This window comes from Gobio gobio, assembly GCF_949357685.1.
Source record: "Gobio gobio genome assembly, chromosome: 1".
Taxonomy (NCBI): Eukaryota; Metazoa; Chordata; class Actinopteri; order Cypriniformes; family Gobionidae; genus Gobio; species Gobio gobio.
The window spans coordinates 39590527-39603737 of NC_137097.1; the positions used below are offsets into that span (position 1 = coordinate 39590527).

The following is a 13211-nucleotide window of genomic DNA, read 5'->3' on the forward strand; positions in this document are numbered from 1 at the left end:
GCCAAAAATACTCCTTCCAGTTTCTCATAAGTTTCGGAACGTTTTTTTTTCGAGTATGGGCCAAAGTGACGTCAACAAGGGTGGCATGTCCTTGTACGGGCTCTTCTCCCGGAAGGGCACGCGCACGACTAGAGTGAGAGAGCAAACGCTCGCCCATTAACACGCTGTGCTCGGCTTTAGGGAAGTCATCGGCTGCGCGCTGCAGTCACAGGACTTCACGAAATCAACAATGTCACCAAAGATGTGTGTTTTTGTTTGTCAGAGCAAGACAACCCTGCACAGCTTCCCAAAGAACCCAGCATTAATGGGACAGTGGATGGAGTTTGTTTTTTCGGAGCAGCAACGGAGTTGTGCAAGTGTTTTTGTTTGTTCCCTGAATTTCGGCGACGATGGTTCATGAACAAGCCCCAGTTCAACTCCGGATGTGTAACTCATCTAATGCTAAAAATGGAGCGGTTCCAGCAATTAAGGTTCACGGTCATGTGTTGGAAGCAGGCGTGAGTAAAACTGCTTAAAATGTCTTTGTGTTGTTAGCCATCGACTCGTTCATTCAAATGTGCTACTATTCCATTGTTTTTCTATGTAAACACGCACTAGTCTGACGTGCAAAACCATTCCGCTCTCTACTGCTAACATTAAATCGCATTCAATCGATAAACCAAATTATGTCCTCATAAACCACAAGTAAACACACACAAATGTTGCAAAACTCGTGCATGACAAGCCTCTAAGTTACAGTTACAGTATATACCATTGAGACGTCCTGCTGTAGTCGTCGTTGCTGCTTCTCCTGTTCAATTTCATCCTCTAGATCTGATTCTGGATCATAAATGTATGGATAAATCTGATTGATCTCCATGGTTTATTTAGGATAACGTTTTTTTTTTCCACGTTTAAGGATGGCACAGCTTTTAGACGCTCTCAATGCAATTAACCCTTTTCCGCTCGGAAAGACATCATTCTTTTATAAATATAATAAAATTAAAGACTTTTTGGAGATATGAAGGATGCGATACTACTCTATAGGTCCTAAAGATTGACATGAGATTGACTGAAACCGCCCCTTTAAGAGAGTGTAAGCTTCAGTTCTCTCAGTTGTAGAGCTGTATTTGCAATACAATGTGTCATAAAAAGTAGCGTTTAGCTTAGTTTATGTTATTTAAATGAACAGTCAAAGACAGCCCCATAATTAGCGACAGAGCTAAATTTAATCTGCAGTCCCTGGGCTGGAGAGACTAAAACATATAACATAACTAACTAAAACATTCATCAGCAATAAGATATACGATAAAATGTCTGTGCACAAAGCGTAGTGAAGCTACACTAATAATCTTGGTCGGAAAAAGCAGCTCATTATTGGAAAAAAAAAACGAATCTGTTTTTTAACCAGCTACTGAAAAATATAGTACAGTTCACAGTGTTACCGGATCGCTGGTTCTCAAGAACTCCAACCACGACCTTAACAAGCAGCTCTAACAGGGGCCGTCTGCCAACATCTGGCAGACCTTCAAAACCCACAAAACATTCAAACCACTCCGTCTGAGTCATTTCAAGAGGGAGTTTATGGCCCATTATCGTGTTTCTTTTCCCTCCAGCAAACCCGAGGCGGCGTAAGACGCAGAGCAATCAGGAAGTTAAACTTTGACCCTTGGACAAGGAATGCATGAATGAAGGTGAAGGAGCAGCATATAAAGCTCTGGTGAGAGTCCGTCGAGTCTCAGTGATTTCCCTTTCAGCCCTGTATGCACCGTTGTGCACAGACATGTTTGAACTTGAGATGCTTTTTAAACAATGAGGTAGTGACAGATTAGACTTATTTGTTTTTGTTTTTAGAGTGTTTGATTATTTTGAGTGAGTGTTTTAGAGTGTTCGATTATTTGGAAGATTATGGAGTATATTGAAATTCATATCATAATTACCAGCATCTACATCCGCTATTGTAAAGCTGCTAGGGCTTGGTGTTTTTCCAAGCTATTTTAGGCTATCCTTTGTTCATAACAGTCGTGCATACTCGTGCAAACATAGCCCTTGTGACGTTAAAAATGCCTTAATAGGATCAATTAGTCTCAGACAGTCAGTTGCTTTTCTGCTATCCGCAAGATGCCAGGAAAAAAAAAAAGGAGTGGGGAGGGGTGTGAAAGACGAGAGATTGTGGGAAAGAAGATGATGAATGTAAAGGACCAAAGTTCAACTCAGATACTCTTACTATAACTGAAAGCAAAAGACAGAGACGCCCAACATTAACACTGGATAAGAGCTAATGTCATACTAGAGCACGGCTATGTCTAAATTGAAATAATATGAATACATACACAATATATGTAAGGGATAATGTACAGTCAGTTGGTCTATATAGCAAAATATGGTCTTGTTTCAAAAGCCCTCCAAAAGCCTTTGTTTTGCCATAAATGAGTGGCTGTATATTATCCTGCTTATTGTACAACTACTCACCAGATAAATATTAAAATATCAATACATAAATATTTATTTGAGATTATATGTGAGAAAAAAAGTCTGTGGAGTGATATGAGACATCAAATGTCGTGTGCTTGAGACAATCGTTAAAGGAACATGCCAACTTTTTGGGACTTCAGCTTATTCACCGTATCCCCCAGAGTTAGATAAGTCCATACATACCATTCTAATCTCCGTGCATGCCATAACTCTGTCTGACGTACCCACCGCTAGCCTAGCTTAGCACAAAGACTGGAGGTAAATGGCTCCAGCTAGCCTACTGCTCAATAAGTGACAAAATAACGCCAACATTTTCCTATTTACATGTTGTGATGTGTATACTTACATTGTGTACTAAGACCGACGGAAAATTAAAAGTTGAGATTTTCTAGACCGATATGGCTAGGGACTATACTCTCATTCCTGCGTAATAATCAAGGAACTTTGCTGCTGTACTATGAGTGCAGTGGCGCAATGATATTACACAGCGCCTGAAAATAGTCCCCGGCACGGCGCTGTGTAATATCATTGCGCCACTGCACTCATAGTACAGCAGCAAAGTTCCTTGATTATTACGCAGGAATGAGAGTATAGTTCCTAGCCATATCGGCCTAAAAAATTGCAACTTTTAATTTTCCGTCGGACACGATGTAACTATACACATCACAACATGTAAATAGGAAAATGTTGGGGTTATTCTGTCACTTATTGAGCAGTAGGCTAGCTGTAGCCATTTACCTCCAGTCTTTGTGCTAAGCTAGGCTAGCAGTGGGTGCGTCAGACAGAGTTATGGCACGCACGGAGATGAGAATGATATGTATGGACTTATCTAACTCTGTGGAATACGGCAAATAAGCTAAAGTCCCAAAAAGTTGGCATGTTCCTTTAATTATATCCCGAATGTGGCAATTGACCAATCAGAATTAAGTATTCAAGAGAGATGTGGAATAAAACATGATACTCAAATACTTCCAGGATTATTATCGTTACCTATTAAAAACTTTTTTTTGTTAATTGAAACAAAGCTGAAATAAAATAAAATAAAATATAAAGTTTAGATGGAAAAAATTAAAATTAATTGAAAAAACCTAATTACTTGGAAATAACTTAAGCTCAAGTAAAACTAAAAATGTAATTAAACCTAAAAAGTGATATTTAAAAAATAAAATAAAAATGGCAAAAGCAAAATTACTAAAAAATGTAATTGGAATTCAAATGAAAACTGAAATTGTAAAAATAAAAGCTAAATCCAAAATATTAATAAAATGTTTTGATAAAATACAAATAATAATCACACTGGAATGCTGGATGATTTGTGCAGTCATGGTTGTGATAAAGTCATGAGGGAGAAAATAGTCACCATAAGAAGGTCTTCACTCAGTACTTCTGTCTTCTCTGCTCTGTGGACAGAAAAAGGAAAAAGTGTTTGGTTATATGGACAGACTACATAATGAGCAATGCTTCATGTGCTTTCTGACGTTCTTCAGCTTGACTGTGAAAGCAGGTTAGGCCAGTATCACTATAAAAAGATGCCCAAAAAAAAAAAAAAAAAAAACACATTCATGCAAGAACAAGGCTTGAAGCCTTCATTCCACATGCAAAAATTATTAAATCTTTATAATCATCCACTCAAAGCATTCATTGCAGTTCAATATTCTAAATTAAAAACCATTCATTTTGCAACTGTGTCAACAAACTGTTACATTTGGCACACTTCACAAGAAAAAAAAATCTACTTCCTGCCTTCTGCATTCCACATCGTTTGTTATGGCAACATCAGTAAAGGGGGCGGGCTGCTGATGCTTTACACACACCCTTGTCAGCAAAAGAGGGTGGAGCTTCATAAATAATGAGTAGAGGATCCCTTTGACCAGAGACCATAAAACTATCACAAATTATGCCACGTGGAATTTATACAATCTGAACGTTCACATGGCATGATCTGTGATACTTTCAGCATTTCCATTTATTAATATAAAGTTGTTCACACTGTTCACTGTTCTGTTCACACCAAGGACGATAACTATAACGATAACAGTAAAGATATAGTACTAAAAATCATTCTAAATATAAAAGAATAGCAGAGGTCGTAACCGTAACGATAACAAATCACTTCCAGAATATTTTTTTCTATCTGTTGAACGATCAAAAACATTGACAGCCAATCAGAATTCATCCTGCTTTTAGGAGCTCGATCATTTAAAGCGGCAGACGACAAAACTGCAGCATGTGCTTATAATAAACAGAACAATATTGTCCGCTGGTATGGACGCTAATATAGATATAGTTTTAGTTATTATAGTTATTGCCCTTGATGTAAACAAAGCCCAACCCCTGAAAAACAACCCCACACCATAATCCCCCAATGCTCCTGGCAACTGCCAGACTCATTCATTGAATTGCCAAACAGAGAAGCGTGATTCGTCACTCCAGAGAACACGTCTCCACTGCTCTAGAGTCCAGTGGCGGCCTGCTTTACTCCACTGCATCTGATGCTTTGCATTTCACTTGGTGATGTAAGGCTTGGATGCAGCTGCTCGGCCATGGAAACCCATTCCATGAAGCTCTACACACTGTTCTTGAGCTAATCTGAAGGCCACATGAAGTTTGGAGGTCTGTAGCTATTGACTCTGCAGAAAGATGGCGACTTCTGCACACTGGGAACCTCAGCATGCACTGACCACGTTCTGTGATTTACGTGGCCTACCACTTCGTGGCTGAGTTGCTGTTGTTCCCAATTGCTTCCACTTTTGTTATAATACCACTAACAGTTGACCGTGGAGTTGATTTAGTAGTGAGTAAATTTCACGAATGGACTTATTGCACAGGTGGTCACAGTACTACTCTTGAATTCATTGAGCTCCTGAGAGCGACCCATTCTTTCACAAATGTTTGTAGAAGCGTCTGCATGCCTAGGTGCTTGATTTTATACACACACACACACACACACACACACATGCACACACACACACACACACACACACACACACACACACACACACACACAAAATGTTTGGCTTCTCAAGTTAATTTAATAATAAGCCTTTTTAATATGATCAGTTTATTTTAGTATCATTGAGATAATATTATACTTCCTGTTAATATCTTGAATTCAATTTTACGTTTATATTTTCTATTTTAATTTCAGAAAACCACTTAAGCTCTGGGGCCATTTTTGGGGATTTCTGCCTGGATTTGGCCTACCCAAATTGAAAAGCTTCCCATACCCACATACAGTTTCCTCCATTCATCTATTTGAATAAATCTTGCATACATGATCCAGACAAAAATGTTTTTTCCAGTATTTTCTGGAATCTAGTGGAAAAAGCCAAAACTGTCTGCAGGGTGCTAGAGCACACAGGTGTCTGAGTTACACACTTTCAAAAATGAATTTATAACCAAAAAATAAAAAAGCGCCTCTTTTGGGTGGGGGTGGGGTGGGGGGGTTGTTACAGCTCAGACAACATATACTTAAATGTTTATCACTTTTAGCAGGGTTTTATGTAACTTAAAATGGTTTCCTGTAAAATGACACCAAAATGTTTTATTTAGACCACTGTATGTGGGTATGGGAAGCTTTTGAAATTTGGGTAGGCCAAATCCATACGGAAATGGTACCAGAGTAATTTAGTGTAAATACGTTACTTTGTGTAAAACAAATGCCAAAGTGATGCATATCTCCAGAAAGTAGACATTCTAAGCTTTCATATGGTACCACATTTGAGGTCAGAGCTCCTCCACAGACATTTAAAATGTAAAGTATATACTTGATTTTTTTATTCCGGACCGCAGAGTTTAAGCGGTTAAAGTTAGTAATTTAGCTGTTTTTGTAAATAATTTTTTTAACATATTATGTCTTTAAAAATATGTCTATATTGTTTTTTATAAAAAAATGTTTAGCACTAAGCCTTGTCAACTACTTGAAATAAAAAAATATATTTTATTTTATTTCAATTAACATTTATTTGAGTCCAAGTAACAAAAGTTTTTATGTTTTAGTTTCAGTTATAATAATAACAACCACTTCTTAAATACTACTACTAATAATAATAATGCCTTCAAAAACTAGGAGCAGTAGAAACTGGCTATAGGGCTGAGTGTGCTAAAACTGCTGAGCCAGCAGTGAAGATCAGTTTGAACCAGAGGTAAAAAAAAGCAACAATAAAAAAACATTAATCTTTTTTATAGCATAGAATCTTTAACACCTCACAACCAGTACAACTGCTATTTATGTCTACAACTTTCATGTGATGGCACCAACTGACACAGACAATCCATCAGGGTAAAAGGACCTTTCTCAAGGGCACTATGGTGATTATTTTTGTTCGTAGCTCAATATTAAATGTCACAGACATCATTTTATTTCTAAAAGAGAGAAACAGTCCACATTCAGTACAGAAAACTTAGATAAAAGCCACAAAATTGGTCATGTAACAAGAGAAAATATCCCTAAGATCCCATTACACAGGCTGAGAATGACCTCACATTGTGCGGGAGGGAATTTTTAGATTTCCATCAATACTGAATTAGCATTGATCTTGTGTTCAGCCAATGCATATCGGGTTGAGTATCAACCTCCAGAAATACCACGGCTAACATTTCACATACATTCAAAGTTGAAAATACAGCATACCATCACCCAGCTAACATGTTTAGACACTATTATAAAGATCTATGAAGATCTAAGCTTTAGCCCATCAAAATGTCCTTCAGGGAACAGGATTGATCTTGGAAGTCTGAAATATCTCTAAGTAATCTGATTCAGAGTACAAGACAAAGTGTATCATGTAATGAGTAATGTATGTGATCATATTGAAGCAGAATATGATTGGTGGTAGCTTTAACTGTAAATATAACATCTGATCAAGACCTTTGCAGCTTTTGAGCCAACAGAATAAGAGGTTTAGTTTAAGATTAAAGCCTCTGTTAGGTGGTATTTTGTTACCCAACAAAACTACAAACCGCTTGTCCTAGAATCCAGCTCCAGCTCTCAGTGGAGACCGTTTACATGACACCGTTTTCAACTAAAAACTGCAAACTTTTTATGCGTTTGGCTGTTCATTTACCCGATGATGCCATTTGGGGGTCTAACAAATGCAAACTTTTGAAAACGGGGAAAATAGCACAAACTTTGATAAAGTTATTGACATTATTAAAAACACATAATTTTAGCTATATTTTTATCAATAGTTTGTGCTTTTTGCCCCATGCTGGTGTTACCCTAGCCACCTTTTTAAACAAAATAAACCACTTTTATGATTTATTTTCACACAAAATCTGTTGCTCCATCAAATGTTCAATACAAACATATCAATTTTTTCTGCAATCATACACTATGGGAGTAGTGAAAAGCAATGTTTATAGGTGAGCATTTAGCCTACATTGTTGTCGTGTATGTACCCTAAGAATGTTTTGTGTTCCCGTTAAATTATGAAAACATTATTTCTGAATAGGAATGCTACTTTTGAAAGGTCTCTGAACATTCTGAAACAAGTAAAAACATTTAAAAAACGTTGAATGAATGAGCGTTTAACTAAAATGCTATGTATAAATAACGTTTTTGTGCTAATGTTTTGAGAACATTATTAAAGACCAGAAAACTTTGAATTAATGTTTATTGCGTTACTGAAAGAACGTTGAGAGAACATTGAGAAAACCTTGCCAGAAAGTGTGCCAACTTTCTGTGAACGTTCCCTGTTAGCTGGGCTGTTGTTAGTTGATCTAAGATAAATATATAATAAAGCTTTAGACAGAGTGACTCTTGCCATGATTTGCATTTGACCAGCTCATTAAACATCTGTTTTTTTGGTTTCAGGAAAAGAAGGAAATCAATGTTCATCAGCATGGTTAAAAAGCATAACATATCCTGTATCTAAAAGGACAGTGTTTTGATGGGTAGATCCCTGCTGTCTGGACATTTTGTGTGGTTCTATGCATTTAAACAATGACATTCAGAAACACAAAATTAGCAAGAAATTACCCAATTTTAGAAATTAGCCACAGATGGTCAACAGAGTACAATGTTTTGGATGCAATTGTGTATTTTATTCCGTTTCTGATTTGCATCCGATACATGAAATGCTAGATTTTTACATTTTCTAAGTTACGCACCAAAGTTTAAAACTTTTTTTTAACACAAGTATCACTAAAGACGCAGGATATCTCCTAGAATATCAATGACTAAAAGCTATCACAGTAAAATAAATATGAGCAACTTTATTTATCACGGAAGACAGAGCAATTCCATTGCATTTCAATCATTGTAAAATCTCTTGACAGTGTATCCTTAGAAGCAGAGGCAAAACTAACTGGAGCCGTAACCTAACCGACTGTATCAAAACGTGGCGTCTCTCTGGCCTGGAAAGCCGCCATGAAAGCTGGCCCGACTATTATACCTCCGACTCTGGATTACCCCGGATCTGCATTCTGCATCAGACGCTCTGATAGATTGTGACAAGCGAGTGATGAATCTACCAGCTGCCTGGGATGTTTAACTCTGAGATGAAGAGTGAATCTAAATAAAGGCCTTGTAAAAACAACGCCTTGGCACAAAAGCAATATGAAAATGTCAATGTTTACGCAAAAAAAGGCTCAATGTGAACATAATGGAAAGCATCTAAGATATTTTGACCTAACTTAACCTTTTCACCCTTGTACGAGTAAATATGCAAGAGAAGGCAACTTATGACTGTCACCTTTTGACAGGCCCTTGAAAAATCTCTGCAGGGAAACCAGTCGAGCCAACTCAAAGTTCCTCTTGCTGTGAGTTTGCTCCTTGAGAACTGCAGCGATCAACAGAATGCTTCTGTATGCAGCAAAAAGGCAAGCAACCACATAGCATCTTCGATATTTATCGAAATATTTTTCTGAAATATCGGAAACGGCTCCTTTTCTGCAGTATCGATACACCGATACCAATTGCACGTCCTCGTTCTCTCTTCTCTCCGACAGCGAATTGACACACACCCGCCTGCTCTCATTCACTCTTCTCATTAGCTCCAGGTGAATAGTGCTTAGTTATATTGCGCAAAATTTTACACAGGTTTCACGCTCACACCAAAAGCGTGCATACCAATGATCTATAATCATAAAGCCGCCTCTCAAACAGCTCGCATTGTGAGTACCAAATTGACTTCTTTATCGTGGGTTATTGCGCTTAAAATGTTCAAATACAGACAAAATTATGTCAAAATGCCCATCTTGGCGAGTATTCAGGTAAACACAGTCAGTTTGGGAATGTAAATAATTAAAGCATGTTTTCTAACCATATATTGGATCGGTGCAGCTCTTAAAGTGACATCAGCCTAATAATCCTGCTGCTGTCTGTCATGTTAATCAAAGAACAAAAAAAATATTGTAATTGTTTTGCAAATTTTGTTCAGTTTCAAATAAAGCCGTCCTGTGCTGTGTGTAAGCTATTGCAGCGAAATTACCCAATTTATAAAAAAAATGGTTTGGCCCGACTAACGGCTAATATGGTTATCAGCTGATATTTACTATTTAATTAAGGGCACTTGTTTCCAACTACTTTTTGATTATAGATTAAATGTACATGAACATTTCATTTTTTTGAAGTCGGCATGAAATGGAAGTTGGAAGTTCCCTATTATGACATATATTGGAGTCAAACGGCTTCTCAAACAAGAACAAATTTAGGGTGGGACTTGATTTTGTCCATGGGGAATTGATTGGATGGTCGTGGTTTGCTATCAGTGGATCTCATGTGAGTAGGCTATCAGCTTGATCCCGCCCTCACGCCAGTAAACATGTCATCAGAGAAGAGATGGAGGGAGAGATGGAGGAAGGGGACGTTATCCTTAAATAAGGACATGCACGGATTAATAATTTATTATAAATACTGCTATATTCCATAAAAAACAACGGTCAATTTTGATTCCATCATGATTTTAAAAGCCAATTCCTATGGTCCTAATCTATACCACAGGAACCTTCTCATCTTAACTTTTTCATTATTTACTCATTTTAAATCCATATTTTATAATACTGTACATTTTGTTGTGATGCCTTAATTCACTTAAGCGTAACATTATTTTGAAATTGACAAAAAATGTAGTGACAAATAATAGTTTTATATTGTCCACAGAATGAAAATAATTATTCGTTGTTCAATATATTGGTGCATTCCTAATTGTTGAATGAGCAAAATCACAGTGCTACTCATTTATAGTAGCTAGCTTAGCCTAGTAAAATGTCCCTTAATAACTGCTACAGAGGTATACAGAATTATCCAACAGAAGATAATTCTATTTCACCAAAATGTCTATTCACACTGTCAAACTGTCAAATCGATGGAAAATAAAACGCATGATCAAACAGCATGTGTAGTTTATAACTTTAACCACATCAGACCTTCATTTTGCTCTGTACACTTCGGTTTATTGCAGTTCAGTACTGCGCGCGCGTGCACACAGTGGCACTCCCAACTTTAGTGTGCATTTTTACACGAATCATTTGGAAATATTCAAGACAATCAGTATATAACACACTAACCTTCCAACAGTCTGGTTGGCGAGCTGTTTCATGCGGTTGAACTGCTTCTTCATCTTGATTCTTCTTCATCCACCAACATATAAAACTTTGAGAAGTCGCCGTTTTATCAAACTGACACCCGCACGCGCGACGCTCCCATTGTGCGCGCTCAACTGGATTCGTACCTGAGAATCTGTGTCATTTACTGCTCATAATCACTTATAAACCTTGCGTCAAGCTTGTTCCTTTCGTTTCTCATCCTCTCGATTTCAGTTTGAGTCGGTGAGCAGCAGTAACACTGAGGAAATAGGAAGTGCAGTTCACTTCCCTATTGTGGAGCACAGTGGGTTGACACATGACACCTTGACCCAAGTAACGTTAGTCAGATTAAACTGGATGCTTACCGATCTGGCTCATACAATCAAAGGATAATCATGTTATAGGCCAAGATTAATGATAACTGGAGTTTGTTTATTGCGTGTAATTGTAACGTGCAAATAATAGGCTAATTCACGACATTTAAATACATTCATTGTGTGTAGCCTAATAAAGTCACATTATTTATTTCTCACTGTAATAGCGCCATCTTCAGTCCAAAGCGGAATAGCTGATAAAGCTCATAAATCTACGCAGCACATGGTCACTAAAACCCTAGTATTAAATATTTAAAAGTTGAGCCAATTAAAAAAAAAATTTAAATTATAGGCTATTAACACCAATGGTGCAGTTTGGGCATAAACCTAGGAGTGGTTTAGAAGAAAAGTGAAAATAAATGAGAAAATAAAAAAGAAATTGGAAATAAATGGTGATCTCAATCCAATATAGTCAAATGCATGCCATTTAATTGTATGTTGTTTGGGTCATTGGTTCACATTCACTTTCAACTATAGTGAATATATATTATATTATTTTATCTGATAAAATAAACATCTGATAATACATTCAATGAGGCGTATTTATGGAAAATATCTGCCATAATAAATCTACTTGAACTAAAAGCACACTCTCTTATCAATAACCCAACTTCTAATGTCTATGTTGATGCTTGGGAAATTGTTTACAATTGTTAATTGCAAACAACATGTTAATAGTAAAAACTAAATGTGGGCCTATGATTTACAAGAAAAAACTATTTCATTCTATCTACTTCAAAATTTCACAGTTAATTAAATGTTTTATTTTGAGTTACTTTGTAGCCTAATCATTTATTAAATGTACCCACAATTTCTGAGTGAAAATTGTTTCTACACCATTTATTTTTTTCAGGGTAAAAAAAAAAGCATGACAAGTCTGCATCTGATGAGTTGTAGAAGTACTGGCAGTCTGAATGATTGATAAATGGCTGTGTATTGCACAGATTAAGCTCTATAGCTAAAATAAGAAGATAAACTGTAAACTTGAATGTCCGAATATTACAAAAAGCAAAAAAGCTATTTGACAAAAAAGAAAAAAATTGTATATTAAAATTAATTCATTAATGTTATACTAACATACAAGAACACTAAATATACAATAAAATATATGACATGGGTTTACTTTTCGGTCTGTTGAAGGTCCTGTCCCAAATGGCACCGTAAACACTCATGGTCTTCCTAAGTCCGCACTTTTGTGACCTAACGCCACTTTCACTGTCGGGTAAAAGTCTGCTGGGGAGCTCGCTTTAAAGCAGGACTGGCAAAACTGCGTATCGACCTACCAGCATCAGTTGCGTCGTTTCACTGCCATTCACAAATCCTCTCCCGTGGCCTCATGGGATAGTCAAGTGTTCATCGTATGCACACTTCAGAATCTCGCCGGAAGTAGTAGGAGTAGGTCATCCTGGTATTTTTTGCCTACTCTTTTATGAGTAGCCTACAGTGAATTCAAACTTTTTCTGTCACATACCGGTTTTTGCCTACTAGGTAAGTGTGTGCGATATCGGATGCAGCCCGTAAAAGTGTGCCATTTGGGCCGGAATCAAACACTACCACTGATTAGACTGTTATGCCGCAGCTGTAAATCTTATATTTTGTTTTTTTCCTGTAAAAAGGAAAAATGTGTGTGTGTGTGTGTGTGTGTGTGTGTTATTCTTGCATATCTTGTCAAGTCAGTTCTAGCTTTGAGTTTTATTTATCGTCAGTTTTTTTCTTTGGTCCTGATTTTTTTTTTAGTCAAGTGGTTGTCTTTATTTGGCTCTAGTTTTCTCTTATTTGTTAGGTACTCTTTTATTTTTCCCTTTTATAGCTCCAGTTATATTTTGTTTCTCATTTGTTTTCTGGTGTTCTAGT

General features: G+C 37.0%; 1 protein-coding gene across 5 annotated transcripts in view; it reads right to left on the minus strand.

Moving 5' to 3' along the window:
- The window catches only part of arhgap17b (Rho GTPase activating protein 17b), a 39812-nt gene extending 28533 nt beyond the window's left edge, over positions 1-11279 (minus strand). For 4 of the 5 annotated variants that reach the window (XM_079829464.1, XM_079829462.1, XM_079829461.1 and 1 more), the window contains exons 1-2: positions 10966-11277; positions 3815-3854 (exon numbers count right to left, since the gene is read on the minus strand). In XM_079829464.1, coding sequence (XP_079685590.1) covers positions 3815-3854; positions 10966-11018 — 93 coding nt within the window. In that variant the 5' untranslated portion in view covers positions 11019-11277. Of the gene's footprint in view, positions 1-3814; positions 3855-10965 lie in introns of all 5 variants that reach the window. The other variant, XM_079829463.1, reaches the window with a different exon arrangement.
- Positions 11280-13211: the final 1932 nt, after the last annotated feature.